Raw genomic sequence first — 26,988 nt, forward strand, 5'->3', positions numbered from 1 at the left:
GAGCTCAGGGAGTGCCCGGCTCCTGCTCCATCCCCCGGGAGTGCCCGGTTCCATCCCCTCTGTGCTTCTGGAGCCGGAGAGTGCCCGGTTCCTGCTCCATGCCCAGGGAGTGCCCGGTCCCCGTTCCATCCCCTTTGTGGTCCCGGAGCCCAGGAGTGCTCGGCTCCCGCTCCATGCCCAGGGAATGCCCGGTTCCCTCTCTATCCCCTCGGTGCTCCCGGAGCCCAGGATTGCCCGGTTCCCGCACCATGCCCGGCTCCATCCCCTGTGAGCTCTCGGAGCCCGAGAGTGCCCGGCTCCATCCCCAGGGAGTGCCCGGTCCCTTCTCCGTGCCCGGGGAGTTCCCGGTCCCCGCTCCATCCCCTCGGTGCTCCCGGAGCCCAGGAATGCCCGGCTCTCGCTCCATGCCCGGGGAGTGCCCGGCTCCATCCCCTTTGTGCTCCCGCTCCATCCCCAGGGAGTGCCCGGTCCCCGCTCCATCCCCTCGGTGCTCCCGGAGCCCAGGAATGCCCGGTCCCCGCTCCATCCCCTCGGTGCTCCCGGAGCTCAGGGAGTGCCCGGGCCCGTTCCAGCCCCAGGGCGTGTCCCGCTCCATCCCGGGATGCAGCAGCCCGGGCCACGCCCCGGCTCGCCCGTCAAAAGGAGCCCGCGGTGCCCGGGCGTGCCAGGGACCGGCACGGGCACAGGTGAGCGCCACAGGGGCCCCTCTGGGCGGGCACGGCCACCCCCTGGCCCTGGGCCACCCCCTGGGTCATTTCCTCTTTCTCTGCCACCTCCTGTCCCTCTGCCGCCCCCCTGGGTCATTTCCTCTTTCTCTGCCACCCCAGACCCAGCTCAGGGCGTGGTGCCTTCATTAACTCCAAATTCTCCCTGTGTTTTCCTGGACCCCCCACCCCAGGAGTTGTCCCCATTTTTTGGGGCTAATTTTGGGGTTTGTGAAGGGTGTTGGGGTGTCCAGATTTCCACCTGACCTTTACCTTTCCTCCTCTGGGTTTGAGGTTGGTATTCATTTATTTCTCTTAGGTTTTTCCTTTCTGAACTGGTTCCTGTGGCTCTCCCGAAGACCTGTGCTGTTTTGGTTTTTATTTATTTATTCCTCTTTGGTTTTTCCTTTCTGAACTGGTTCCTGTGGCTCTCCTGAAGACCCGTCTTGCTTTGGTTTTTATTTATTTATTCCTGTTTGGTTTTTCCTGGCAGAGCTGAGGTGGTTCCTGAAGAGCTGTCCAGAAATGTCTCCTCTGCTGCCAGGGCTGGGGTTCCTCCTGCTGCTGCTGGGTGAGTTCTGCTGTGGGCTGGCCCAGGAGGGTTTTCCATACCTGGGATCGCCCTCAAAGGGGAAATTGTGCTGCCAGAGCACTGAATGTGACTTTGGCGGTTGCTCTAACTCCCCAGCCTTTCATTGTCCTGTTTGTTGTTGGATTTGGGAGTGAAATATTTCAGTTTTTAGGGTGGAATGTCCCACTGGGGCTGATTCTCCCCCTGTCTGTGTGCTCCCTGTTCCTCTGCTGGGAAAGCACTTAAGGAATAATCATAATTAAATCTGATTACCTCTCTATTCATTGAATTATAAATCCCAGCACAGTTTGGGTTGGGAGGGACCTTAAATCCCCTCCACTCCATGGGCAGGGACCCCTCCCACCATCCCAGGCTGCTCCAAGCCCTGTGCAGGGACATTTCCAGGGATGGGAAATGCATTCCAGGGCCTGCCCTGCCTGCCAGGGAACAATTCCCAATTCCCAACATCCCACCCAGCCCTGCCCTCGGGGTGGGAGGGCACATTCCCAATTCCCACATTCCCAATTCCCATATTCCCAATATCCCACCCAGCCATTCCCTGGGCCCTGGTCCAAATCCTGCACCCCATTAGGGGAAGGTTACTTAGGCTGTTAATTAGTGACAGTTCTGCATTAATTAAATGATTAAAAATGAGGTAATTAAGGAAGGTGTTGTGCTAATGAAGTGAAGAAGGCAATGAAGATGTTGTGCTAATGAAGTGCTCATCCAAGCTGCTTTAGGACCCCCTTCCTTATGCAGTTTTTGGGATTGTGAATTCATCCACAGCAGGAAAGTCACTCCTCCATCAGACCTGAGAGCTGCAGGGCCCTCTCTGTGTCCCCTCCCTGTCCCTGCCCTCATCCCACTGGTATAAAATACAATATAATATAATATATATTATAATATATTTATAAATTACATAATATATTTATACTATATTATATCATTATATGTTATTATTATACTATATATAATATAGTATATAATATATTAATGTACTGATATATATCAATAATATATTTCTATATTATATAATGTGTTGATATATTATGTACTATTATAATATATACTAGATTAATATATACTAATATAAAATATAGTATATTCTATATTACATTACATTGCATTATATATATATTAATATAATATATTTTATAATAACCTAAATTATAATCCTTGTATTATCTCACCCTTTACGAGACTAAAAATAGAATAAAATTTTTAAAACACCTCTGAGTTAGAAAAAACCAGAATCCAGCAGAAAATGAGCTCTGAAACCCTTCAGGGAGCTGGGCTGGGCTGGGCAGGAGCTCTGTGCTGGCTCTGCTCCCAAATCCCCTTGTCTTGCAGGGTGCCAGGGAGCTGCTGCTGCTGCTGGGACAGAACTGGTAAGGCAGATTCAACCCAAAAGTTGAAATTTGTGTGGTGAAAACATTCCTGGGTGGTTTGGGCTGAGGGGGCAGCCATGGCAGCCCCCCTTCCTCTGGGACCCCACTGGAACCACCAGGGGAACTTTCCCTCCCCTTGTGGGGTGGGATGGGATGGAAGTGCCCGACGGATTGAGGTGCAGAGCCAGGAACTGTCCTGGGGCTCAGGATTTGGGGTTTCAGTGAGTGTGCTCAGGGTTTGGGGTTTGAGTGTGCTCAGGATTTGGGGTTTCAGTGTGCTCAGGGTTTGGGTTTGGGGATTTGAGTGAGTGTGCTCAGAATTTGGGATTTGAGTGAGTGTGCTCGGGGTTTGGGGTTTCAGTGAGTGTGCTCAGGGTTTGGGGTTTCAGTGAGTGTGCTCAGGGTTTGGGGTTTCAGTGGGCTCAGGGTTTGGGGTTTTGGGGTTTCAGTGTGCTCAGGGTTTGGGGTTTCAGTGTGCTCAGGTCCCATCCCATTCCAAAGGGCTCCCCCAGTCTGTGTGCAGTGATCCCAGACAATGTCAGAGCTGCATTTTAACCCTGTCTCTTTTCTCCTCCTCCTCCTGGTGCAGTGCTCCAGCTCCCCCATCAATGGTGAGTTCCTTTCCAAATATTTATCACAAAACTCAGAGAGGGCTCTGTGTGCCAAACCCTCCCACAATTCCTTACCTTTGTCTCTCTTTTCTTGTCCTGGGCTCAGAATCAGCCATGTGTGCCTCAGTGCAGAGGTAGGTGAGCCATCCCCAGGGGCTGGGGCATTTCCTTGGGAGGGATTCTGCTTTTCTTGGGGTGACCACATCCCTGTGAGCCCAGATTTTGGGATTTTCCCCAGGGTTGCCTGTGGGCAGGGAGGGCTCTGGTTGCACTTGTTCAAACAGTGAAGGGAAGGTGCCCTGCTGGGGTTTGTGGCTGGGAAGACAAAGAAAGGCAGGGCCGGGCTCTGGGGAGCAGCCAAGGGCCTTGGCACTGGTGCTGAGCTTATCTTGGCTCCAGTGGGGCTCAAACAGCCCCACTCTGAGCTCACTCAACCTGCATGGTGGCTGAGGGTCAGCAGTGCACCCCTGCCTGTCCCTGTGCCAGCAGCCTCGTCCTGCTGTGTCCCTGTGTGCCCTGAGCTCTGCTCCTGCTCGTTTGGGAGGGCTGGATCCTTGCTGGGGGCACAGCCAGGAGCCAAACCCTGCTCAGGGCACTTTGGGTGCTGTGCCCAGCTGTGCTCTGGGCTGCTGAGGGGTGACACTCACATCTGGGTCTGTCCCCAGCCACTCCTGCTCTCATCTCCCCACCCAGTTCTGCCCAGTGCCCCACCAGTTCTGTCCCCACCCAGTTGTTCCCAGCCCATCCTCTCCCAGTTCCCATCAGTTTCTCCCATTCCCATCCCCTCCTCTCCCAGTTTCCACATTCCCAGTCCATCCTGTCCCAGTTCCTCATTCCCAGTTCCTCATTCCCAGTTTCCTGATTCCCATTCCCAGTCCCCATTCCCACATCCCAGTGCTGTCCCAGTTTCCCATTCCCAGTGCTGTCCCAGTTTCCCATTCCCATCCCAGTTCCTCATTCCCAGTTTCCTGATTCCCATTCCCAGTTCCCCATTCCCAGTGCCTCATTCCCAGTGCTGTCCCAGTTCCCTCATTCCCATCCCAGTTCCTCATTCCCAGTTTCCTGATTCCCATTCCCAGTGCTGTCCCAGTTCTCCCATCTCCAGTGCTTTCCCAGTTCCCCATTCCCAGTTCCCCCATTCCCATTCCCAGTTCCTCATTCCCAGTCCCCATTCCCACGTCCCTGTGCTGTCCCAGTTCTCCCATTCCCAGTTCCCCATTCCCATTCCCAGTTCCTCATTCCCAGTCCCCATTCCCACGTCCCTGTGCTGTCCCAGTTCCCCCATTCCCAGTTCCCCCATTCCCAGTTCCCCATTCCCAGTTTCCTGATTCCCATTCCCAGTGCTGTCCCAGTTTCCCATTCCCAGTTCCCCATTCCCAGTTTCCTGATTCCCAGTCCCCATTCCCACGTCCCTGTGCTGTCCCTGTCCCCCCAGTGCCAGCCAGGAGCAGCTGCTGGAGGTGGCCCGAGGCCGAAGGTCCCCGTGCAGCCTCAGCTTTGCCCAGCTGGCCTGTGCCCAGGTGAGGACCCTCAATCCCTCAGTCCCTGGGGCTGGGATTTGTGTTCCTTGGGAATTCTGACCCTTCCCACCAGCCCTGGGGGAGCAGCCAAGGCTGTGCCCGGGGTTTCACCCTGAGCTGTGGCAGTGCCACCCTCTGGGGGACACTGCCCTGTGCCACAGGGCTCAGGGGTGCCCAAAGCACCACGGACACCTTGGGGAATTGGGGATTTTCTTCTCCAAACCCCCGGAGTGAGAAGGAAGTTGGGGCAAAGGGACTTTGCAAATCAAATTGACTCTTAAAAATTGGTGTCACAGCATTGGGATGAGTCTGCAGGAGAGTCACGCTGGGTGTTGGGATAAAGCACAATTAGGAGGGGTAAAAGCACAATTAGAAGGGGTAAAAGCACAATAGGAGGGGTAAAAGCACAATTAGAAGGGGTAAAAGCACAATAGGAGGGGTAAAAGCACAATTAGAAGGGGTAAAAGCACAATAGGAGGGGTAAAAGCACAATTAGAAGGGGTAAAAGCACAATTAGGAGGGGTAAAAGCACAATTAGGAGGGGTAAAAGCACAATAGGAGGGGTAAAAGCACAATAGGAGGGGTAAAAGCACAATTAGAAGGGGTAAAAGCACAATAGGAGGGGTAAAAGCACAATTAGAAGGGGTAAAAGCACAATTAGAAGGGGTAAAAACACAATAGGAGGGGTAAAAGCACAATTAGAAGGGGTAAAAACACAATAGGAGGGGTAAAAGCACAATTAGATGGGGTAAAAACACAAGAGGAGGGGTAAAAGTACAATTAGAGAAGTAAAAACACAATAGAAGGGGTAAAAGTACAATTAGAAGGGGTAAAAACACAAGAGGAGGCGTAAAAGTACAATTAGAGAAGTAAAAACACAATAGAAGGGGTAAAAGTACAATTAGAAGGGGTAAAAACACAATAGGAGGGGTAAAAGTACAATTAGAGAAGTAAAAACACAATAGGAGGGGTAAAAGCACAATAGAAGGGGTAAAAGTACATTTGAAAGGGGTAAAATCACAATTAGAACTGGTTGCAGCCTGGAAAATGCCATCTGGATACTCCAGGTTTAGTTTCTTCCCTGGTTTTGTCATTATCTCTTAAGTTGCTGCCAGTAATTGCAATTAAATTGACAGCGATTTGTGGGTTTTGGTAAATATTTCTGACAGAAGGATGGCACTCCTGTAAATATTTGTCAATGGGGTTTTTTTTGGGGGGGGGGGTTGGAATTTTTTGGTGTTTGTTTTTTTCTTGGTTTTGTTTTTGTCTTCTACTGTTTGTAAGCCGTTTCCCCGAAAAAACTATTTGGGAATTAGAGAGGATCCCTTGGAAGTTTCTACTTAGATGAAATTTTTCAGAAATTTGGGCAAAGTTTTGGCAATTTTGGGGGTGGGTTTTTTTTTTTTTGGATAAAGCTTTTAAAACCTGTGCCAGTGTTTTACCCCCTCAAGGGAGGAACCCCTTCCCAATGCCCAGGTGTGGATGAGCTCCCTGAGGGTGATTCCCCCCCTAAATCTTGTCTTTATTTGCATTTCCCTTCTCTCCTCCAGGGAGCTTGGCTCCAGGACCTCCAGGATGATTTCCTCTCCTCCTTATATTCCTGCCTGGCCTCTAAACCCAGCACAGCCCTGGATCCAGAATATTCCATCCTGTTCTTTTCCAAATATGATGCCAGGAAGCTTTTGGCGTCCCTGACCAAGTTCAGCCAGCAGGTGGGTCTTCCCTCCAATGGAATTCCCTCAAATCCAGGGGATTTTTGCTCAGGGAAAGACTTCATTTCAAATGCCCTGATTATTTTTTTACCTTATTTTGGAAAGAGATGTTGCCCTGATTTTTTAAGATTTTTTTTACCTTATTTTGGAAAGAGATGTTGCCCTGATTTTTTAAGATTTTTTTTACCTTATTTTGGAAAGAGATGTTGCCCTGATTTTTTAATATTTTTTTTACCTTATTTTGGAAAGAGATATCACCCTGATTTTTTTAAAAGATTTTCTTTAGGGTTTTTTTCTTTAAGTGTTTTTTTTTTTCCTTTAAGGTTTTTTTTTCTTTAAGTTTTTTTTTTTTCTTTAAGGTTTTTTTTTCTTTAAGGTTTTTTTTCCTTTAAGGTTTTTTTTTCTTTAAGTTTTTTTTTTTCTTTAAGTTTTTTTTTTTCTTTAAGTTTTTTTTTTCTTTAAGGGTTTTTTTTTTCTTTAAGGGTTTTTTTTTTCTTTAAGGTTTTTTTTTTCTTTAGGGTTTTTTTTTCCTTTAAGGTTTTTTTTCTTTAAGGTTTTGTTTTCCTTTAAGTTTTTTTTTTTTCCCTTTAAGGGTTTTTTTTTCCCTTTAGGGTTTTTTTTTTCTTTAGGGTTTTTTTTTCTTTCGGGTTTTTTTTTTCTTTAAGGTTTTTTTCTTTAAGGTTTAGATTTTCTAAGCCTTCAGATGTTGACATTCTTGTAAGGAACTTTCTCACACACTTTATGTAAATAACTCATTGGTTTGCATTCTTTTCTGGAGGAGGAGAAATTTGATGGACTGTTGGTCCCTCCAGTGTCATTGGAGAGGTGGCACTGTCACCCTCCAATCCACTGTCACTTTTGGAAATCTATAAACGTTGGAGTCAGAAATTAAAAATTCTCTTTTTACCTTGAAAAGAGCAGCGAGTCCACGCCGTGTTTTGTCCTACAGTGCAAAGAGCCCCATCCAAAACAGCAGATTCCATTTAGCACTCAGATCTGCTTGGACTGCTGTCCATGTCTGGTTGGAATTCCCTGGAATTCAGGTTTTTTTTCCCTCCTGCCTTGCCCCCAGCTCTCCCAGGTGCCCCTTTCCCCGGAGTGGAGCCTGGTGCTCCTCAATGGGCTGTGGGAGAGGATGCTCCAGGTGCCTGGCATTGAGACCCCACCAGTGCTGCTCCAGTGGCTCCGTGGGGGCCTCCAGCCTTTCCTGCTGCACCCCGAGGGCTTTGGCTGCCTCCGTGCCAAGGACATGTCCTGTGAGCAATTCCAGCTGCTGTGAGTGTGGGATGTCCCCTCTGGGCCACCAGGGCCACGCCCTGGGCGCTCCTCTGGGGGAAAAAATCACTTTGGAGGAGGGTGGGAAATGGGTTTGTAGAAAATCTTTGAAGTTTAATTAAATATTTGTATAGTGTGTATTTATATGTCTGTTTCGAGATAAGAAATGTTGATTTAGAAATATTATAGAGAGGCCAAGAAATGCTTATAGTGTGTTGGAATTGGAAAATTAGAATACACTGGCTTTTTTGGAATTGGGAAATTAGAATACGCTGGCTTTTTTTGGAATTGGGAAATTAGAATACGCTGGCTTTTTTGGAATTGGGAAATTACAATACACTGGGTTTTTTTACAATTAGGAGATTACAATACAGTGGCTTTCTTACAATTAGGAGATTACAATACAGTGGCTTTTTACAGTTAGGAGATTAAAATACACTGGCTTTTTTACAGTTAGGAAATTACAATGCACTGGCTTCTGATTGTGATGGTGTGAATTACAACATCTGTACTGTCTCACCCTTCTCACGAGCCTGAAAATGGAATAAAAGTTTTTAAAACTCAGTTGCCCCATCTCTGGGTCAGAAAAGGGCATAATCCACCAGAAAAGGATGGGATTGAGAATATCAATGTTTTTGTGAGAGCCCAGCCCTGGCCTCAGCAAGGTTTGAGGTGTTTTCCCTCCTTTTGCAGAGTGGCTGCCCTGGATGGAATCTATTCCCAGCTTTCTGTGCAGGAGCAGAGGAATCTCTACTCTGGGATCAAGCATTTCCTCACCCAGCATGGTAAAGGATTCCCCTGATTTCCCTGGGCTCTCTCCCAGGGCTGAGGCTTCACAGGGGGTTTGGGAATCTCCAATGAAAACAGGCTGGGAACGTCAGTAATTAATGGATTTGGGAATGATTTCCCTGCCTGGAGGCTTGATTAACCCAGGATTTTTATAAATTTTTTATAAATTTGCTGCCTGTGCGGGGTTTGGTTGTGCTCAGGAGGGGGACCCAGGCAGGAGCTGCCATGAATTTCCTGCAGAAAGCTTCTGGTGAACGTGGAGGGAGGCAGAAAGAGGCTGGGCATGGAATATTGGCAGGGCTGGGATTCCTTCTGCCCTGTCCCATGGGAATCTGTGGTGTGAGCACTGGATTTGGGTGTGAGCTGGGAGAAAAGGAGAAAGAGGCTGGGCATGGAATATTGGCAGGGCTGGGATTCCTTCTGCCCTGTCCCATGGGAATCTGTGGTGTGAGCAGGGAGCTCTGCTGGGCTGCAGCCTCAGAAATCCCAGTTCCCAGTGGGCTGCAGCTCCACGGGCTCTGTGCTCCTGCACTCCTGTCTGCAGAGAAAGGGGCTCTGCTCCATGGGCTCTGTGCTCCTGCACTCCTGTCTGCAGAGAAAGGGGCTCTGCTCCATGGGCTCTGTGCTCCTGCATTCCTGTCTGCCTGCAGGACACAGCCAGAGCTGCCACAGCCCCAATTCCACTGCCTGGTTCCGGAATTTCCTGGGATCCTTTCTGGAGCACGCCACCGTGGAGGACCTGCAGCTCTTTGGGGATGAAGCCACAGTAAGTGGGGACCCTGGGGGGGTCACAGTCCTGCCCTGAGCAGAATCAGAGCCCCAGGATGGTGGGGTTGGAAGGATTGAAGGGTCACCCATCCCGTTCCAGCCTCATCCACTGTCCCAGGGTGTCACTGTCATATTTTCTGAAAAATCCCCTTGCCCAGGATTGTTCTCCTGGGAAGCTGAGAAGCCTCAAAAAAAAAAAAAAAAAAAAAAAAAAAAAAAAAAAAAAAAAAAACAATAATTATCTGATTTGCTTCTCCTGTGTTTTGCTGCTCTGGAATGTGTTTGGTGATTATTTACCAACTGGTCATTGTTTTATTGGTTTCATGTGAATTGTTTTGACTTAATGACCAATCAGGGCCAAGCTATGTCAAGGCTCTGGAGACAGTCATGAGTTTTCATTATTATCTTTTTAACCTTCTGTCTATATCCTTTCTGTATTCTTTAGTATAGTTTAGTTTAGTATTTAATATAATATAGTAAGTTAAAATAATCATTTAGCCTTCTGAGAACATGGAGTCAGATTCATCATTCCTTCCTGCCATGGGGGTCGCAGAAAATACAAGACCAGGGTGCTCCAATCCCTGTCCAACCTGGCCCTGGAATTCCTGCCAGGAATATTTCTCTGGTTAATCTGAGGTGAACAGCCACTGCAGTTTTTTTCCCCATGATGTAATGAGAGGGATTTGCACAGAAGTTGGTTCCACAAAGGGAATTCTGCAAGGAGCAAACTGAGCCAGTGAGAGGAGCAACCTCAAACCTGATCAGGGTCCCAGTGTTTACTTTAAAACGAACAAAAAAAAACCTCAGCACAACTTTAAACCCAGATGAAAAGCCCTGAGGTTGGTTCAGACTGTCCCATGTCACTGTCAGGATTGAAGGATCCATCTGAGTCATTTTCCCTTTTTATTTTTTTTCCACCTTCAGCTTCAAAAATTTGCCAGGGACCCGGTGAATATGGAGATGGTTGGGAACCTCACCTTGCTCAGGGAGACTGCCCTGTACTACACCCTGCTCCTGACCTCTGCTCCTGCCCTTCCCCTGGCCAGGTACGGATCTGAGGGGGTCTGATTTCCTGGCATGGCTCAGCGTGGCACTATTGATTCATTTTCTCTTTAAAGGTTCTATTAATTTTCTCTTTAAAGGATCTGTAATTATCTCTTTAAGGGTTCCATCAGTTTTCTCTTTAAGGGTTCCATCAATTTTCTCTTTAAGGGTTCCATCCATTTTCTCTTTAAGGGTTCCATTCTTTTTCCTTTCAAAGCTTCCATTTTCAAATGGAGCCTTGCTGCCCTTGCCCTCTGGGGCCAGATCCCCAGTTCTTTTCCTGGGAGATGATTTCCCTGCATTGCTTCCAGGGATTTCCAGCTCCCTGAGCTGGAGCCTTGGCACCAGCAGAGCTGAGATGATGGGGGAAGGTGCCTGGAGGAAGAGCATCCTCTGGAGCAGAGGAAAGCTCTGCTGGAGCCCCTCTCTGACCCAGCCCCTCCTTTTGTCCCCAGCCTCCCGGACAGGTTCCTTTGTTACCTGAGCCCCGGGGCAGTGGCCAACCTGAGCAGGGAGGAGGCGCTGGGAGTGGCCCAGAGGCTGGGGAGGAGCTGCCCCTGGAGCAGGGGGATGCCCGGAGCCTCCCCGGAGCTGCAGGTGAGCACCTGGGGATCCTCCCAGCTGCACAAAACCCGTGGGTGAGCACCTGGGGATCCTCTCGGCTGCACAAAACCCGTGGGTGAGCACCTGGGGATCCTCTCGGCTGCACAAAACCCGTGGGTGAGCACCTGGGGATCCTCTCGGCTGCACAAAACCCGTGGGTGAGCACCTGGGGATCCTCCCAGCTGCACAAAACCCGTGGGTGAGCACCTGGGGATCCTCTCAGCTGCACAAAACCCGTGGGTGAGCACCTGGGGATCCTCTCGGCTGCACAAAACCTGTGGGTGAGCACCTGGGGATCCTCTCGGCTGCACAAAACCCGTGGGTGAGCACCTGGGGATCCTCTCAGCTGCACAAAACCTGCTGGGGTGAGCCCAGCTCTGTGTGCCCTCTTGTCACCCTCCTCTGGGTCACCTTGTGTCTTTGTTGTGGTGTCTGGCTGGGTTCCCATCACCTCACGGGGCTCAGTGGTGGGGATGGTCCATCCACATTGAGAGGGAGACATCTCAAAGCAACACACTCCATTTCCAGAGGGCTTCAAACTGTTTTTATTCCAGCCTGCGTGCTTGTTATACATTCTTACAAAGCTCATGAGTTTACACTTTACTCATTGGTCAGGAAAGACAAACAAAGTGCTCATTGGAACAGACAGTTGCAGGTTTCTCTTCTTTCTCCTTTTTTGTTTCTTGGTTTCTCTTCGTTCTCCTTTTTTGTTTCTTGGTTTCTCTTCGTTCTCCTTCTTCTTCTTTCTTTCTTGGTTTCTCTGTCAACGACCTCAGTAGAAAATCTTTCAGGGGTAAACAAACTTATCACACTTCTCTCTGGCTCACAGAAGTCACTGTAAAACCTCTTCCACACCCCCACGGGCAAGCCTGAGGCAGAACCCCAGGGATTTAGGGCTGTGGGATGCAGCATTGCTGCTCTGACTCTGCTCTGTCTCGTGGCACAGGTGGCATCCTCCCTGCTGAGGAATTTGGAGGATTTCTCCCCAGCCGTGCTGGCAGCCCTGGGCCAGGCTGCCCTGGGGCTCTCAGTGTCCAGAATCCAGGAGAACATCCCAGAGGAGCACCTGGAGGCAGCTCTGCCTGCCCTGGGCAGAGTGCAGGGCTGGAGGGATGAGCAGGCCAGGGCTGTGGTCAACAAACTGCTCCAATCTGGCTACCAGGTACTGCAGAGCTCCTCACACCCACAGGCTGCTCCTGGCCAGGGTTTCAGGCACTGGGAGTGCCCAGGGAGGTTGGGAGTGCCCATCCCTGGAGGTGTCCAAGGGGCGTCTGGAGGTGGCACTGATGCTTTGGGAACAGAGTTAAAGGAATAAAGTTGGGATTTGTTACAAGGGCTTCAAAGGATTCTGACAGAACCACAGGACACAGCCTGAAGCTGCACCAAGGGGAATTTAGGTTGGGTCTTAGGAAGAGGTTTTTTACAGAAAGGGTGATAAAGTTCTGGAATGTTCTGCCCGGTGGAGTCCCCATCCCTGGGGGTGTTTAACAAGGCCTGGATGGGGCACTGGGGGCCAGGGGTGAGTTCAGGAGTTGGGACTGGTTGGACTCAATGATCTTTAAGGTCTCTCCCAACTCAGTAAATTTCTGTGAATTCTGTGGATTCACCTTGGGCAGTGCAAGGGCCTGGCCAGGGCTACACCCAAGATGGACAATGGGCCAGGAGTTTTCACACTTTGCTAAGTTTTGGTCCATTTCCATATTGGGTTCATTGTCCAATTCCAGCTCAGGTGATGCAGTCCCACCCTCCCAGACTGCTCTCCTCCATTCCCTGTTGTTTGCACTTTTGGGGCCTGGAGCTGCAGTGGTGTCCTTGGTTCTGGGGCTGGAAAAAAGCAGGAAATGAATTTGTAGAGAAACATTTGTAGAGAAATATGAATTTCTAGAGAAACAGGCAGTGTGGAGAGAAAAATAGAACTAGAAACAAGTTTCAAAGGATGGCCTTGCAAATAAGACTGGATACTTTGGAGAAATGGAACTGTGAAAGATGCATTGTGGTAGGACCCACGAGGGGTAATTTTCGATTATCAACTTTAAGGCATTTATAGCATAGTGTAGGACAAGCTGATAGGCCAAGAAATGCTTGTAACATAAATAAGAAATAGTTAAATTCTGATTGTGATGGTGTGAATTATAACATCTGTATGGTGTCACCCTTCACATGAGACTGAAAATGGAATAAAAGTTTTTCAAACACCTCTCAGTTACCCCATCTTTGGGTTAGAAAAAGGCTTAATCTGACAAAAAAAAAAAAGGATTGTTTGTGTGGCTGAGCTGTGAGGAGAACTGGTGACACTTTATATGAAGTTCAGAGTTAGAAACCAATACAGAATCTGGAAAATACAAAAGCTCAAACTGAAGGGATGAGCCCTCAGAGCTCTGGGCTGGGGATTGGTGGGGCACAGCTGGGACTCAATGATCTCAAAGGTCTCTTCCAAGCTGATTTTTTTTCTGGGATTCCCTTGCAGATCCTGGATGGACAGAGCCTGGCAGAGCTGGGCACTTTGGTGGGTGGCCTCAATAGCAGCACACTCTGGAGTTTGTCCCCAGAGGTTGTCCTGGAGGCCATCCAGCTGCCAGCCTTTGCCCAGCACGTGGACACTCTGCCCTATGCTCTGAGAAGGATCCTGGTGGAAAAGGTGACCTTGTTTTGTCTCACCCTGGAGCAGGGGTGGGGGCACTGCTTACCTGGGGCCAGGTGTGCCACAGCTGCACCTGCCAGCATCCCCTGGGCCATTGGTCACAGCCAGGCGGGGTGGCAGCAGGACAGGCCACTCAAACCCTGCCACGGCCTCTGTGTCACTGTCCTTGGCCACTCAAACCCTGCCATGGCCTCTGTGTCACTGTCCTTGGCCACTCAAACCCTGCCACTGCCTCTGTGTCACTGTCCTTGGCCACTCAAACCCTGCCACTGCCTCTGTGTCACTGTCCTTGGCCTGCTCAGCCTCTTGGGGACAAGGCCAGGAGGGATTTGTTTTATGGGGTGCTCCCAGAAACTGCTTCCCAGTGGATGTTCCCAGGGAAAGAATATAAATATATTTATATTCTTATTTATTTTATATTATTTTATTATTATTTATAATAATAAAATTAATTTATATTATTTTTATATTATTTTATATTATTTTTTATTATTGATAAAAAATTAATTTATATAATTTTATATTATTTTATATTATATTTATTTTTCTTATTTCATACTATTCTTATTTATTTATATTATTAAATATATTTATTCTTATTTATATATATTTATATATAAATATATTTTATATTATATATAAAAATATATATTTTAATATTTATATTTTTAATAAAACATATTCTATATATTTCATAATAGATATTTTATAAAAATATATAAAACAGAAAATATTTTATAAAAATATATAAAATATAAAACTACTTTATTATACATATATTTAATATATAATATATATTAAAATATATATTATATCTTGTAACCATAGAATAATTCAAGGTTGCACTCGATCCTGGAGGTCTTTTCCAACCCAAACAATTCTCTGCTTCTGATCCTGCCATGATTTGGGCTAAAGCTGGGTGAGGTTTGCCATGGTTTGTTCTCTTGTCTTTTTCCAAGGTTTCCTCCAGGGTTGGCCACCCCTCTGAGCTGGTTAAACTCATTCCCAGTGCTCTGGCCACCTCCATCCCAAAATCCCTGCTGGTTTTTGGGGAAGAGATGCCAAACCTGCAGGATCTCAACAACAAACCATGGACCAGAGAGCAGGTAAAGGGTTCCTCCTTCCCCTCCCTGGCAGCCCTGCCCTCTGTGGGGCCATGAATTCCACAAATCCCCCTGGAAACTGAGCCCTTTTCCCTGGAAAACCTCTGACCTCTCTGCCCATGCTCCCCAGGCTGCCATGTTCTTCAGTGATGTGGTGAAGGCAGAGCCTGACTTCAGCAGGTAAAGATTTCCCTCCTCTCCTTCCCCTTTCTGCTTGTTTTCCTGGCAATTCCCACCTTTCCCATGGTGCATCCACATCCACCCCCTGGAACCCATGGAAGCAGATGGGAAATGGAATGGGAGCCCAAACACAGATGTGGAAGATGGAGCTTCACCAGGGCTCAGCTGCCAGATACACCCAGGGACCACATTTTCCTTCTAAAGTGATGCTGCTGGCTCAGGCTGCACCTGGAATCTTGCTCCAGATTGCCTCTGGAAGGCATTTCCAGGCAGGGAATGCATTTCCAAGCAGGGAATGCATTTCCAAACCTTCCAGAGGGCAATTCCAGGGATTCATTTAGAGGGGCTGCTGTGTTTTTTGATGTATTTGAGATGAAAATTATGAAAGCAGAGCTTTATATCTGGGAAACCCAGTGGGGTGAGCAGAGTCCTGCTCTGAATGCACCTTCCTGAAGGCTTTTCCCTCCTGATTTTCCTGCTGGGAACTCCCAGGCTCTCCCAGTCTGTGCTCCAGGGCTTCACCTGTGCAGCTGCCAGCGCTGTGGGGGCAGAAAGGTTCCAGGAGCTGGCCAGAGTCATGAGGAAGAAGAAGGTCAGGCTGGGCCAGGACCAGGTAATGCCCACATTCCCAAGGGTTTGGGGTTGTCCTGCGGGTACTGAAGGAAATTGTTCAGCCAGAGCAGCCCCTGGGCCTCAGGGGCTGCAGCAGGGATGTGTCAGGGGGGTTAGGATGGGTTTTAGGGACAGGTTCTCCCCCCAGAGGGTGACCCAGGCACAGGGGGGGTTGTTGGGGTGTCAGGGTGGTCCCTGTGGGTCCCTTCCTGTGAACAAATGTCCTGGGTGTCCCTCCCACAGCTCTGAGTTTCCCTGAAGAGAAGTCCAAACCCTTTGATTTCCATAATTTTTCCTTTCCTTCCTTTCCTTCCTTTCCTTCCTTTCCTTCCTTTCCTTCCTTTCCTTCCTTTCCTTCCTTTCCTTCCTTTCCTTCCTTTCCTTCCTTTCCTTCCTTTCCTTCCTTTCCTTCCTTTCCTTCCTTTCCTTCCTTTCCTTCCTTTCCTTCCTTTCCTTCCTTTCCTTCCTTTCGCATAAAATCTTCCCATTATTTTATCTTTTCCTTGTGTTTTGTGGTGGTTTCTCTCCTTGATGCAATCTCTGGTGTCCTTGCAGCTGAGCTGCTTGCTGAGGATGGTGACTGTGCATGGGATTCCCCAGGATTGGGACAATTATCCCCAAGACCTGCTGCTGTTTTTAAGGTAACTGTGCTGTGGTTTCCATCATCTTGCCTTAGAGCAACATGGGAAAAATAAAAATTAGTTTATAACCAGGCTGACTAATTTGATTCCTATTTCAGAGTTGTTTAGGCCTCTTTCTGGGGACTAAAAAATGGGATTGCAGAAAGCTGGAGGAGGGTAGATTTGTATGAGATATTGGAATAAATCCTTCCTTGTGAGGTCTCCCAGAGAGGCTGAGGCTGCCCCATCCCAGGCAGTGGCCAAGGCCAATTTTAGCATTCCCAGGTCTCTGAATGTGCTTTTACCTTACAACACCAGAGAAAATGGAATAAAGTGAATTCCCCTGTTCCAGTACCTCCCTGCTGTGGTTCTGTACCCAAACCTTGAACAGTTTTAGCAATAGATTAGTTTGAATTTGAATCTAACAATGAATTAGTTTGAATTTGAATCTAACAATTAGAACAGCTTGAACAATAGATTCCTTCAGGTGAAAATTGATTTTTTTAAGAACCATTTTTTAAACTTAAGGAATTTTTAAAGGATTTAATGGCATAGAAGAAACCTGAGGAGGAACAGCTCCTGGAGTTCAGTGTGCAGGTGTGGAAGATGTTTTATCAGACACGGGGTGCCTCGAGCTTCACCTCATTCCCTAAAATTCATGGAGTTTGTCTTTCCAGCCCCTCAGACTATGCAGGGAACTGCAGCCAGTTCTTCATCAACGTTGGGAAGGCAAACGAGGATGTTCTGCCCAGAGAGGCCCCTCAGAGGCAGCAGCTGCTCCTGGAGGCTCTGGAGTGTCTGGTATGGGGAGAGGGATGTGGGTCCTGCAGGGCTTATTGAGGTCCTGCAGGGCTTATTTGGGTCTTGCAGGAATTGGGATCCTGCAGGGCTTGATTGGGATCCTGCAAGGATGGGGGTCCTGCAGGGACTGGGATCCTGCTGGAATTGGGGTCCTGCAGGAATTAATGGGGAATCCTGCAGGGATGAGGATCCTGCAGGGCTTGATGGGGATCCTGGAGGGATGAGGATCCTGCTGGAATTGGGGGTCCTGCAGGGCTTGATTGGGGTCGTGCAGGAATTGGGGTCCTGCAGGGCTTGATTGGGGTCCTGCAGGCCTTATTGGGGTCCTGCAGAAATTGGGGCCCTGCAGGAATTGGAGTTCAGGGACGCTCCACCCCAGTTAATGCCTCTGCCTTTATTCCAGGGAATTCCTGGCACACAAATAAATAAGACAAACGCTGAGGTCCTGGGCTGGCTGGTGTGTGAGCTGGATGGGGACTACATCAGGGGTTCTGGGGGCACTTTGCTGAAGGATTTGAGCCAGTGTGGATCTTTCCTGCCTGAGCAAGAAGAGGCCATCAGGGACGTCCTCAGCAGTGGCAACACCACCTTTGGGTATGGGTTTTCCTCCTGGACTCTTCCCTTAATCAAGCCCATGGTCCTATTAAGGCCTGAAGTCCAGCCAAGCAGCTTGATCAAAAACCAAAAAAACTTCTTCATTCTGAGCTTTGCACTGGGTCTTTTATGTTGTTTGGTTGAAATTATTTCAGCTGAAAGGCCTGGGTGAAATTCTCCTGAAAAATGTGATCACTTCTGTGTCTCTCTTGCTCGTTATAAAAGCTTTTCCTCCAGTCTGCAAAATTGATTTTTCATTACTCAAATTTCTCTGCCTGGCCTGGTGGTCACAGGTGAGGTCAGGCTGTTTGTCAGGCACAGATTTCCAGGAGACATTCTGCCTGTCCAGTGAGAGATGTTTGATAAATCCCCATTCTAACACACAGGGAAGCAAAATATTTTCCTTCCTGGTCAGTTGCCCCAAGATCTTGGCACTGAATTGGGCCATAGCAAGCAACAGAAATTCTTTGGGTTCCAGAAAGAGCCTTAAGAAAAGAATGTGTTTGTTCAAGGCCATTTTCCCACCCAGCTGCCCTGATTTATGTCCCTGACAACTTCTGCTCTGCTGCAATAACATTTTGTGCAACAGGAAGTGGTTGAGGTGTTTTAGGGTTAAAACCTTATGTTTTCTTAACGTCACATGTTTCAAGGATGTAATCCTGGGGGATTTAAAGGTGGTTTTTTCAGTTTTGTTCTTCCTTGAGAGCTGATACCTGCTCATTTTCGTTGTAACTTGCATTAGAAATAGAAATGAGACAGATGAGACACTTGGTTTTGTGTAGAATAGCTGAATTTTTATTGTATATAGCTCATTTTATATGCTATTAGAAGGTACTGTGTTTGAATTTAACAGGTTAGTAAATCATTGAAACTCAGTTGATTGGTTGGTAATGGTTAGTGTATATGTTTATTAAACTTTTCTTATTCTAGATACTTTATATTTTCTCTTTATGGATTTTTATGGGATACACTTCTTATTTTTATAAATGCAAACTCTTTTCTTACCAGAAGAGATTGTTACGTAAATAGATTTTTATTTTTATAATTCTTTTCCTATGGGAATGTAATAGATTAGTTAGAGTAGTAAGGTTTAAATTATGTTTATAAGGCCTTTGTTTTATAAGGTTTTACTTATTTGCAATATATATCTGTTTGCAGGCCTCCTTCAGTGTGGTCAGCCTTCACCCTGAGCGAGCTGAGTGGGCTGATTCCTGTGCTGGGCCCCAGCATCCTGCAGCAGATCCCCAAGGTGGGCTCTGCCCATGGCCTGGGGAGCCTGGGGAGCACTGCTGGCAATGGGGCTGGGGTCTGCAGAGCCAGCCTGGTTCCAGTTCTTCCTTTTAAAGCACCTGGGGCCGGAGGGATGGGGTGTGGGAAGGGAGGGTTTGTGGAGCTGGGCGCTGGAACAGAGGCTGGGCAGAGTTTAGGAATAAAGTAGGGATTTATTAAAAGGCTTCAAAGGATTCACCTTGGGCAGTGCAAGGGCCTGGCTGTGGCTACACCCAAGATGGACAATGGGTCAGGAGTTGTCACACTTTGCTAAGTTTTGGTCCATTTCCATATTGGGTTCATTGTCCAATTCCAGCTCAGGTGATGCAGTCCCACCCTCCCAGACTGCTCTCCTCCATTCCCTGTTGTTTGCACTTTTGGGGCCTGGAGCTGCAGTGGTGTCCTTGGTTCTGGGGCTGGAAAAGGAAAAGGATTGTTCTGTGTGACTGAGCTGTGAGGAGAACTGCTGACACTTTGTATGGAGTTCAGAGTTATGGACCAATGCAGTCCAGAATCTGGGAGATAGGAAAGCTCAGACTGAAGGTATCAGAGCTGACAGGCTGGACCTGCAAATCCAGGTCACTTCCAGCCCTTTTCTGTCACTTGGGGAGAGCAGGAATAACTCCCAGTGCTTTGTGAGGAGCTTCAGTCACTGATGGGTTGGGGAAAAGGGACAGTTCAAACATTTAAGGAATTGCTTTTGGTGCTCCAGGCTCAGAGCCTGGTGTGTGAGGAGCAGGGGCTGTGCTGGAGGCACATCCAGCATTCCCAAATCCCCCTGATGATCCCTTTTCCTTGCAGAAAGCTGTGACCACCTGGCTGAGGAACTTTGCCTGGGATTCCCACCTGTCCAGGGAGGAGCTGGCCACCGTCATCGGGGAGCTCCTGCCCCGCCGGCACAAGCGAGCAGAGGAGGGTACGGGGGCTGCCCTGAGCCAGAGCATTCCCCATGGGCCCAGGGCTCACCCTGACCCTTCCCTCTGGGCCCAGGGCTCACCCTGACCCTTCCCTCTGGGCCCAGGGCTCACCCTGACCCTTCCCTCTGGGCCCAGGGTTCACCCTGACCCTTCCCTCTGGGCCCAGGGCTCACCCTGACCCTTCCCTCTGGGCCCAGGGCTCACCCTGACCCTTCCCTCTGGGCCCAGGGCTCACCCTGACCCTTCCCTTTGGGCCCAGGGCTCACCCTGACCCTTCCCTCTGGGCCCAGGGCTCACCCTGACCCTTCCCTCTGGGCCCAGGGCTCACCCTGACCCTTCCCTCTGGGCCCAGGGCTCACCCTGACCCTTCCCTCTGGGCCCAGGGCTCACCCTGACCCTTCCCTCTGGGCCCAGGGCTCACCCTGACCCTTCTCTCTGGGCCCAGGGCTCACCCTGGAGCTCCTCAGGCCTTGGGAGAGGCTCCCAGGGAGGTTTGGAGTCCCCATCCCTGGAGGTGTCCAAGGAGCTCAGTACTGGTGACAAAGTGGGGATCGGGCACAGAATCAACCTTGGAGGTTTCTCCAACCAAAATGATTCTGGGATCCAAAGCTTGGAGCCAAAGGATTTAATTTAACCCTGTGTTTGCCATGGCTTCAGCAGGTTGCCCAGCTGAGCTGGAGATAACAAAGAAAATGCTGGATGATGAGCTGATGCCTGCCTTCTACATACCTGAGGAGCTCCTGCATGCCTGCCTCCAGAACATCTCCCTGGAAAATCACCTCTACCTGGAAAATGACCTCTCCAAGGTCCTCAACTACCCCTTCAGCAACCCCCAGCTGGCTGTGCTGAAGGAATACCTGCACGAGGTAATTCCAGCCCAAAAATGTCCAATTTCCACTGATGGGATTGTTCAGGGCCTTGTCTTGGGGAATTTAGGATCTCCAAGGATGTGACAAATTTCCACTGATGGGACTACTCAGGGCTTTGTCCTGAGGAATTTGGGATCTCCAAGGATGTGACTCAAATTTCCACTGATGGGGTTGTTCAGGGCCTTGTCCTGGTGAATTTAGGATCTCCAAGGGTGCGACTCAAATTTCCACTGGTGGGATCTCTCAGGGCTTTGTCCTGGTGAATTTATGATCTCCAAGGATATGACTCCACTGTCTCTCAGCTCCTCTCCCAGGGTCTGCCACCTTTACTGGGAAAATATTTATTTCTTATCGCTCATTTCTGTATCTAATGAGAGTTTTCCTGGCCTGTTGGCTCTGAGCCTTTCAAGGGCACCTCTGAGAGGAACGTGGCTCCATCCTCCCTCCAATCCCAATCAGAGAGATGAAAACAGCTCTAAAGTGATTCCACCTTTCCCCAGGCTGAGCCCAGCTCCCTGAGCCCCGCTCTGAGCCCATCCCCGTGGTGTCTCCACAGAGGTATCCCGATGGTTATCCCGAAAAAGTGCTCTCTGGGATGGGCCCTCTGCTCCCCCTGCTCAGCCCAGAGGATATCTCCACCTGGAAGATGAGCTCAGCATACACACTGGCTGCATTCCTGAAAATTGAGCCCCCGGATTCCCTGGTAGGGGCTTGGCCTTGCTCTCCTGGCTTTGGGGCTGCTTTGGGTTCTGAGGTGGTTGAAGCATCTCTGGTGCCACAATTTTGTGTGGCCCAATAAACTTTATAAAAGAAAGGCCCTGTAAAATCAGGCCTTTCTGTTCTAAGCTAACCTATTTAGTTCCCATTAAATAAAAAATCATAAGAATAAAAATCAGTTAGCACAATAATCCATTCTTGTAAAAAATGTTCACACCTATAAAAAACAAGGAATCTATCCCATAAAATTCCATTTAAAAATATATTAACCTATCTATAAATATTTAATAAACCTATAACATATATAAATATATTACATATATATAAATATATGAGATATATTGTTTAATAAGCAATAACTCTTACCAACCAATGAACTAGATTACTAGATTTCACTAGATTACCAATCGATTAAATAAATATATAAACCTATCTATAAAATTTTTAATAAACCTATAACATATATAAATGTATTACCTACATATAAATATATAGCATATATTGTTTAATAAGCAATAACCCTTACCAACCAATGAACTAAGTTTCACTAGATTACAAACCAATTGAATTCAAACACAATGCCTTCTAATACCATATAAAAAATGGTATACTATAAAAATATTTTTAAAAAATTAATATAAATAAATAAAATTAAAAATAATAAAATAATATGAAAATTGTGTACAATAAAAAAAAAACTATTCTAGATAAAACCCAAATATTTCTATCTCTAACGCAAAACTCATAGCAACACAAACAGTTCCATTTTACTTTTGTAATTCTAAAATACTGAGTTTCTTTCAGGGACGAAACCACACCTCCTGATGCCATGAAATGAATCTAATTAATTGTGTTTCCAGGCCTCAGCAGCAATCAAACGCTACATGGAGCTGGGCCATGCCCTGAATGCCACGGCCCTGGATGCCATTGGCACCAAGTACGTGTGCCTGCTGAATGCCACCCAGCTGAAGGCCATCGACCCCGCCAGCCTCAGGTGAGTCCCAAGCTGGGGTGTCCTTGGCTTCTTCCAAAAGCCCTTTCCCATCCTTATTGTGTTTGTGGTGGAATGGAATGATGCATCTGAGTCCATGTTCTCAGAGGGCTAATTTATTATTTTATGATGCAATAATGTATTAAAGAATACTAAACTATATTAAAGGATACAGAAAGGATACAGACAGAAGGCTAAAAAGATAATAATGAAAACTCGTGACTCTCTCCAGAGCCCCAGTACAGCTTGACCTTGATTAGCCATTGAGTCAAAACAATTCACATGAAACCAACTGAACAATCTCCAAACACATTCCAAAAGAGCAAAACATGGGAGAAGCAAATCAGATAATGATTGTTTTCCTTTTTCTCTGAGGCTTCTCAGCTTCCCAGGAGAAAAATCCTGGAAAAAGGGATTTTTCCAAAAAATTTGAGTGCCACACATCCTTTTCCTTTTTTCTGCTCTCAGGGAAAGGGAATTTAGGAAGCACCTTAGAACCTGCCAGGCAGGGCTCAGATTTCCAATCCAACCCTCCTTTATTTCAGCCCAGCAGGCTGCAAATCTGACTCTGTGCTTGCTTTCATCTGCAGAAGTGTTAATTAAATTGAATTTCATAGAATTACTGAGTCCTTAAGGTCGGAAAAAGCCTCTCAGATCATCACCCAGCACTGTGGTCACCACTAAACCATCAGGTGCCACATCCTTGTGGTTTTTAAGCATTTCCAGTTTGAACTCCTCTGAAAGACTGAATGAAATGAAATGAAATTAATTAATTACCACTTGGCAAACGGACAGATTTATTGGGCACCATCAGAGCCATTATCACCTGAAGGACAAATTCTCAGCAGGAAACTGGGCCATTGTTTTTCTCTCAGCTTCTCTCCATAGAGCTGGGAATTAGGGATCACCTGTGCTGTGCAGAGACTCCCAGAAAAGCACTCAGAATATGCAAAAATTGAACAGGTTGAAGATAATAAAAGCTTTTTTCACCCTAAATCTTTATTTTTCTGCAGACTGGCATCTCTGAATCCTTCAGCCTGTTCCCAGGAGACAAAGAACATCTTGTACCAGAAAGCCAAAGAAGCTTTCTCTGATCAGCACCATTTACCTGCTTACTATGAGCTGATTTTACCTTACCTGGGTATGTAAAAATTCAGGATGTCGTGGAGAAGGAGAACTCGTAGCCACAAATGAAATGGGTATCAAAATCCATCAAAGATTTGGGGATTTTTAAAGTCAAGTTGTTAAAAGTTTGTCTTTCCAGCTTGTAGATAGCACAAAATATTCTGTGCCTGCTTTAAGTTGCCCAAATCTGTTTCCTGACCATCACAGGGAAAATCAAACTCAGGATTTATCTCCAGGCCCTTTTCCATGTCACATTTTTTTTTTTCCCTGTTAAGCCAAGAATTTTTCCAAATTCTCCTCACCCTTCTTTCCCCTGTCTGGCATCACCACAGATTTTTAATGCCCAACAAAATAACTCCCAATAAAAAAAGGAGGAGCATCCCCATGTTTTGCAGCTGGACCTCAGTGCGTTATCAGCCCCAGCCCAATGGGTTTGGAGAAATCCTCATTTTGTGCAGAGACCCAGCAGTGCTGCTTTGGGCTCTGCCATCCTTTGATGTTCTCCTTGCTTTGCTGCAGGGGGGGCTCCTGCTGCAGATCTGAAGGTTCTCAGCAAGGACGACGTGAACATGAACGTGAGCACCTTTGTGACCTTGAGGAGAGACTCCCTGATGGTGAGCTGGGCCTTGCAATTCTTGAATTCCCTGCATTTTGTTGTGTTCTCTGCTTGGGTTTGGCTGTGCTGTCCATTGGTGGAAATCATCAAATCCAAATTCCATAGATATTTTTATTTTAAAATATTTTCTAATTATTAAATATTTAATATTACATATTTTTACTTATACATTAAACAATACAGAATTATTTAATATATAATATATATTAAATTTATTATATCTATTTATATATTGTTTATCATTATTTATATGTAATAAATAATTATATATTACTATAATATCATTTAATAAATTATATAATCAATATAGTATTAAATATCAAATTATTAGCTTATAATTAATATTAATTATTTGTAATAATACGATAATATTAATATAGATATTTTAATATAGAATGTATATAATTATTACTATTTTAATTATTTATATATTGTTTATCTATTATTCATATATAATATATATTATAGATATTAAATAATTTTATCTCTTTTCTATTAATTAAATTTTTTAAAATCTCATTTCCATCTCTGACACGGGGTCCATCAGCACACTCCTAACTCCAGCTGTGTGATTGTTTGTTTGTTTTTGGCAGCTCCTGACGCCCGGGGAGGTGCAGGGGCTGCTGGGGGTGCATCTCCCTGAGCTGGCGCAGTGGCAGAGCAGGGCCCCCGTGCGGGACTGGCTGGCGCTGCAGAAGCAGCCGGAGCTCGACAAACTCCGCGTCGGCCTCACGGGGGGCGTGCAGGAGGGATACATCAACCTCATCACCCCCAAATTCCCAGGTCGGTTTGGGGCCCTGGTGCTTGGGGTTTCGCGGTTCTTTCGGGGTTTGTCCCGGTTTAGCAAAGACAGGTGTGTGCTAAGGAAGGCAGGAGCCTCTCCTGGAATGGAAAATGTAAATCCCCCCCTCTGAATTGCTATAAATTTGAAATTAAGGGGCTCTCAGGCAAAGATGTGGGAGTAGGAAATAACGGTTCTTTAATAGGGAGGAAAATAAAAGGATAAAATAAACAATGCAGTGAACTAAACCAACACTGCCAGAGTCAGAACCCAGCCTGACGCCCTGTGGGTGTTGGCAGCAGTCCCATTGGAATTGTGGCTCAGCCCTCCTGCAGTGCCAGGGCTGGTTCTGCTGGAGCAGGGATCCTGGAGAAAGGTGCAGTCTCTGCCTCTGAAGATCCAGGGCAAGAGGCAGCTGCTGTTCCTCTGGGCAATCCAGTGCAGAAGCCGTGCTGGTGTTCCAGAATCTCAGATTATATCTGGGTAGGAATGCTTGGCTCTCCCCTCTGGGCTCACATCTCCCAGTGGGATGCTGTAGCTCTTATCAGCCATGCAGGGACATCTAATAGCCTGTTATCAGCAGATGTCCCCCTGGAGGGAGGATTGGGTGTGGAAGAGATAAGGAAAACTGCCCACAGAGCAGAATTCAGCTGCCATGCAGATGGCAAATAGAATACAATTTACTTGGCAGTCCAGGACAGGGTTGCAGCAAGGGTTGCAGCAAGGATTGCAAGGGGGGCAGCTCTGCTGAGGAGGCTGAAGCCCTGCAGGGCAAATCCTGGGATCCCACTGGGAGCATCCCTACTGAACATCCCAGCTGAGTGAGGAGCACTCCAGGCCTTCCTCCTTGGGGGTGCTGGGTTTGGGCTTAGAGGCAGGATCAGGGTAGTCAGGGTTGAAAGAAACTTGAGGATCCTCCAGTTTCAACCCCAAACTCAGCTTGGTGTTTGCTGTGCTTAGACAGGTGAAGAGAATCCCTGGAGGGGCATGGAGGGATGCTTTCCCCATGGAGGAGTGTTCAGTTGTCAGATTAAGCCCTTTTCTGACTCAGAGATGGGGTAACTGAGAGGTGTTTTAAAAACTTTTATTCCATTTTCAGTCTCATGTGAAGGGTGACACCATACAGATGTTAAAATTCACACCATCACAATCAGAAGCCAACTATTATACTTAATATATACAACTTAATCCTATTATAAGCATTTCAGCTTTTTTCTACACCATGCTGTAAATGCCTTAAAGTTAATAATCTAAAATTACCCCTCAGTGGGTCCTACCACAATGCATCTTTCACAGTTCCATTTCTCCAAAGTATCCAGTCTTATTTGCAAGGCCCTCCTTTGAAACTTGTTTCTAGTTCTACTTCTCTCTCTCAACAATGTCTGTCTCATTCCATGGCATTTCTAAGTCAGCATTTCTCATCTCAAACAAATCTTATCTCTAGAAATCCATTTTCCACAGTTCAGTCACTGATGTCTCTGCTCTGATGTCCTCTTTGTCCTCCAGCAATGTCCTCAGCCCCTCTGGGCACCGTGGCCATGGTGTTCCACCTCCTGCCTGCCCTGCTCATCACCTTCCTCACCGTGTCCATCCTCTCTTGACCATCTCCTCCCACCAGGGACCAGCCTGTGACCTGCTCTGAGACCTGGCCTGAGGAGTGCCCAGAGCTCCAGGCAGCTGGGCTCAGCCCAGGACTCACTTTTAGGTACTTTTGGCTTTCAAATCACTTGGAAAAAACCCCAGTTGTGTCTGAAGGGAAGATCCCAGACTCTTTGGTGCAGGATCTTTTCCTTTGGGACAGCCCAAGCCCAGCTCAGCCCCAAACCACTGCTAAACCCCATCTTACTGCTGGGTTTAAGGGTGAGTTCTGCAGGTTAAAAATGACATTTCCCAGAGCCTGACCTCGTGACACTGCCAAGACCTCAGGGTGGGAGTGAAGTTTGCCAGCTGCTTGTAAATAAATCCTGGAACTGAGTAAAAATGCCAGAAGCAAACTGATGAGTGTCTGCTCTTCCTTGGGGCTGCCCTCACCTTCCTGACTGCAGGAATTCCCCCCAAATGAAGGCTCAGAATGCCAGGATCTGCCTGTTCTGTTCCTTGGGGTTGGCTGTTCAACATTTAGGAGCTGAGACTGTTCTCAGCTTCATCATCTGGAGGGAAAGTTTTT

The 26,988-nt window shown here is 47.3% G+C and overlaps 1 protein-coding gene and 1 long non-coding RNA gene across 2 annotated transcripts; both read left to right on the top strand.

Annotated features, from left to right (window-relative positions):
* The first annotated feature begins 601 nt into the window (after positions 1-601).
* Positions 602-26,789, top strand: MSLN (mesothelin). Its single transcript, XM_071444688.1, has 20 exons — positions 602-686; positions 3,381-3,408; positions 10,838-10,979; positions 11,932-12,147; positions 13,453-13,623; positions 14,586-14,732; positions 14,860-14,909; positions 15,402-15,522; positions 16,077-16,162; positions 16,819-16,942; positions 17,346-17,536; positions 18,695-18,785; positions 19,607-19,721; positions 20,380-20,588; positions 21,148-21,294; positions 22,169-22,302; positions 23,313-23,440; positions 23,944-24,038; positions 24,634-24,823; positions 26,328-26,789. The coding sequence occupies exons 1-20, from the start codon at positions 602-604 to the stop codon at positions 26,420-26,422; spliced, it is 2,565 nt and encodes an 854-aa protein (XP_071300789.1). The 3' UTR covers positions 26,423-26,789.
* On the top strand, positions 8,475-10,442 carry LOC139598175 (uncharacterized). Its single transcript, XR_011681816.1, has 3 exons — positions 8,475-8,566; positions 9,221-9,336; positions 10,263-10,442. It is a non-coding gene; the product is annotated as an uncharacterized lncRNA (long non-coding RNA).
* Positions 26,790-26,988: the final 199 nt, after the last annotated feature.

Source organism: Agelaius tricolor, unplaced genomic scaffold (genome assembly GCF_023055355.1).
Source record: "Agelaius tricolor isolate 1412-34295 unplaced genomic scaffold, bAgeTri1.0.p SCAF_19, whole genome shotgun sequence".
NCBI classification, from domain to species: domain Eukaryota; kingdom Metazoa; phylum Chordata; class Aves; order Passeriformes; family Icteridae; genus Agelaius; species Agelaius tricolor.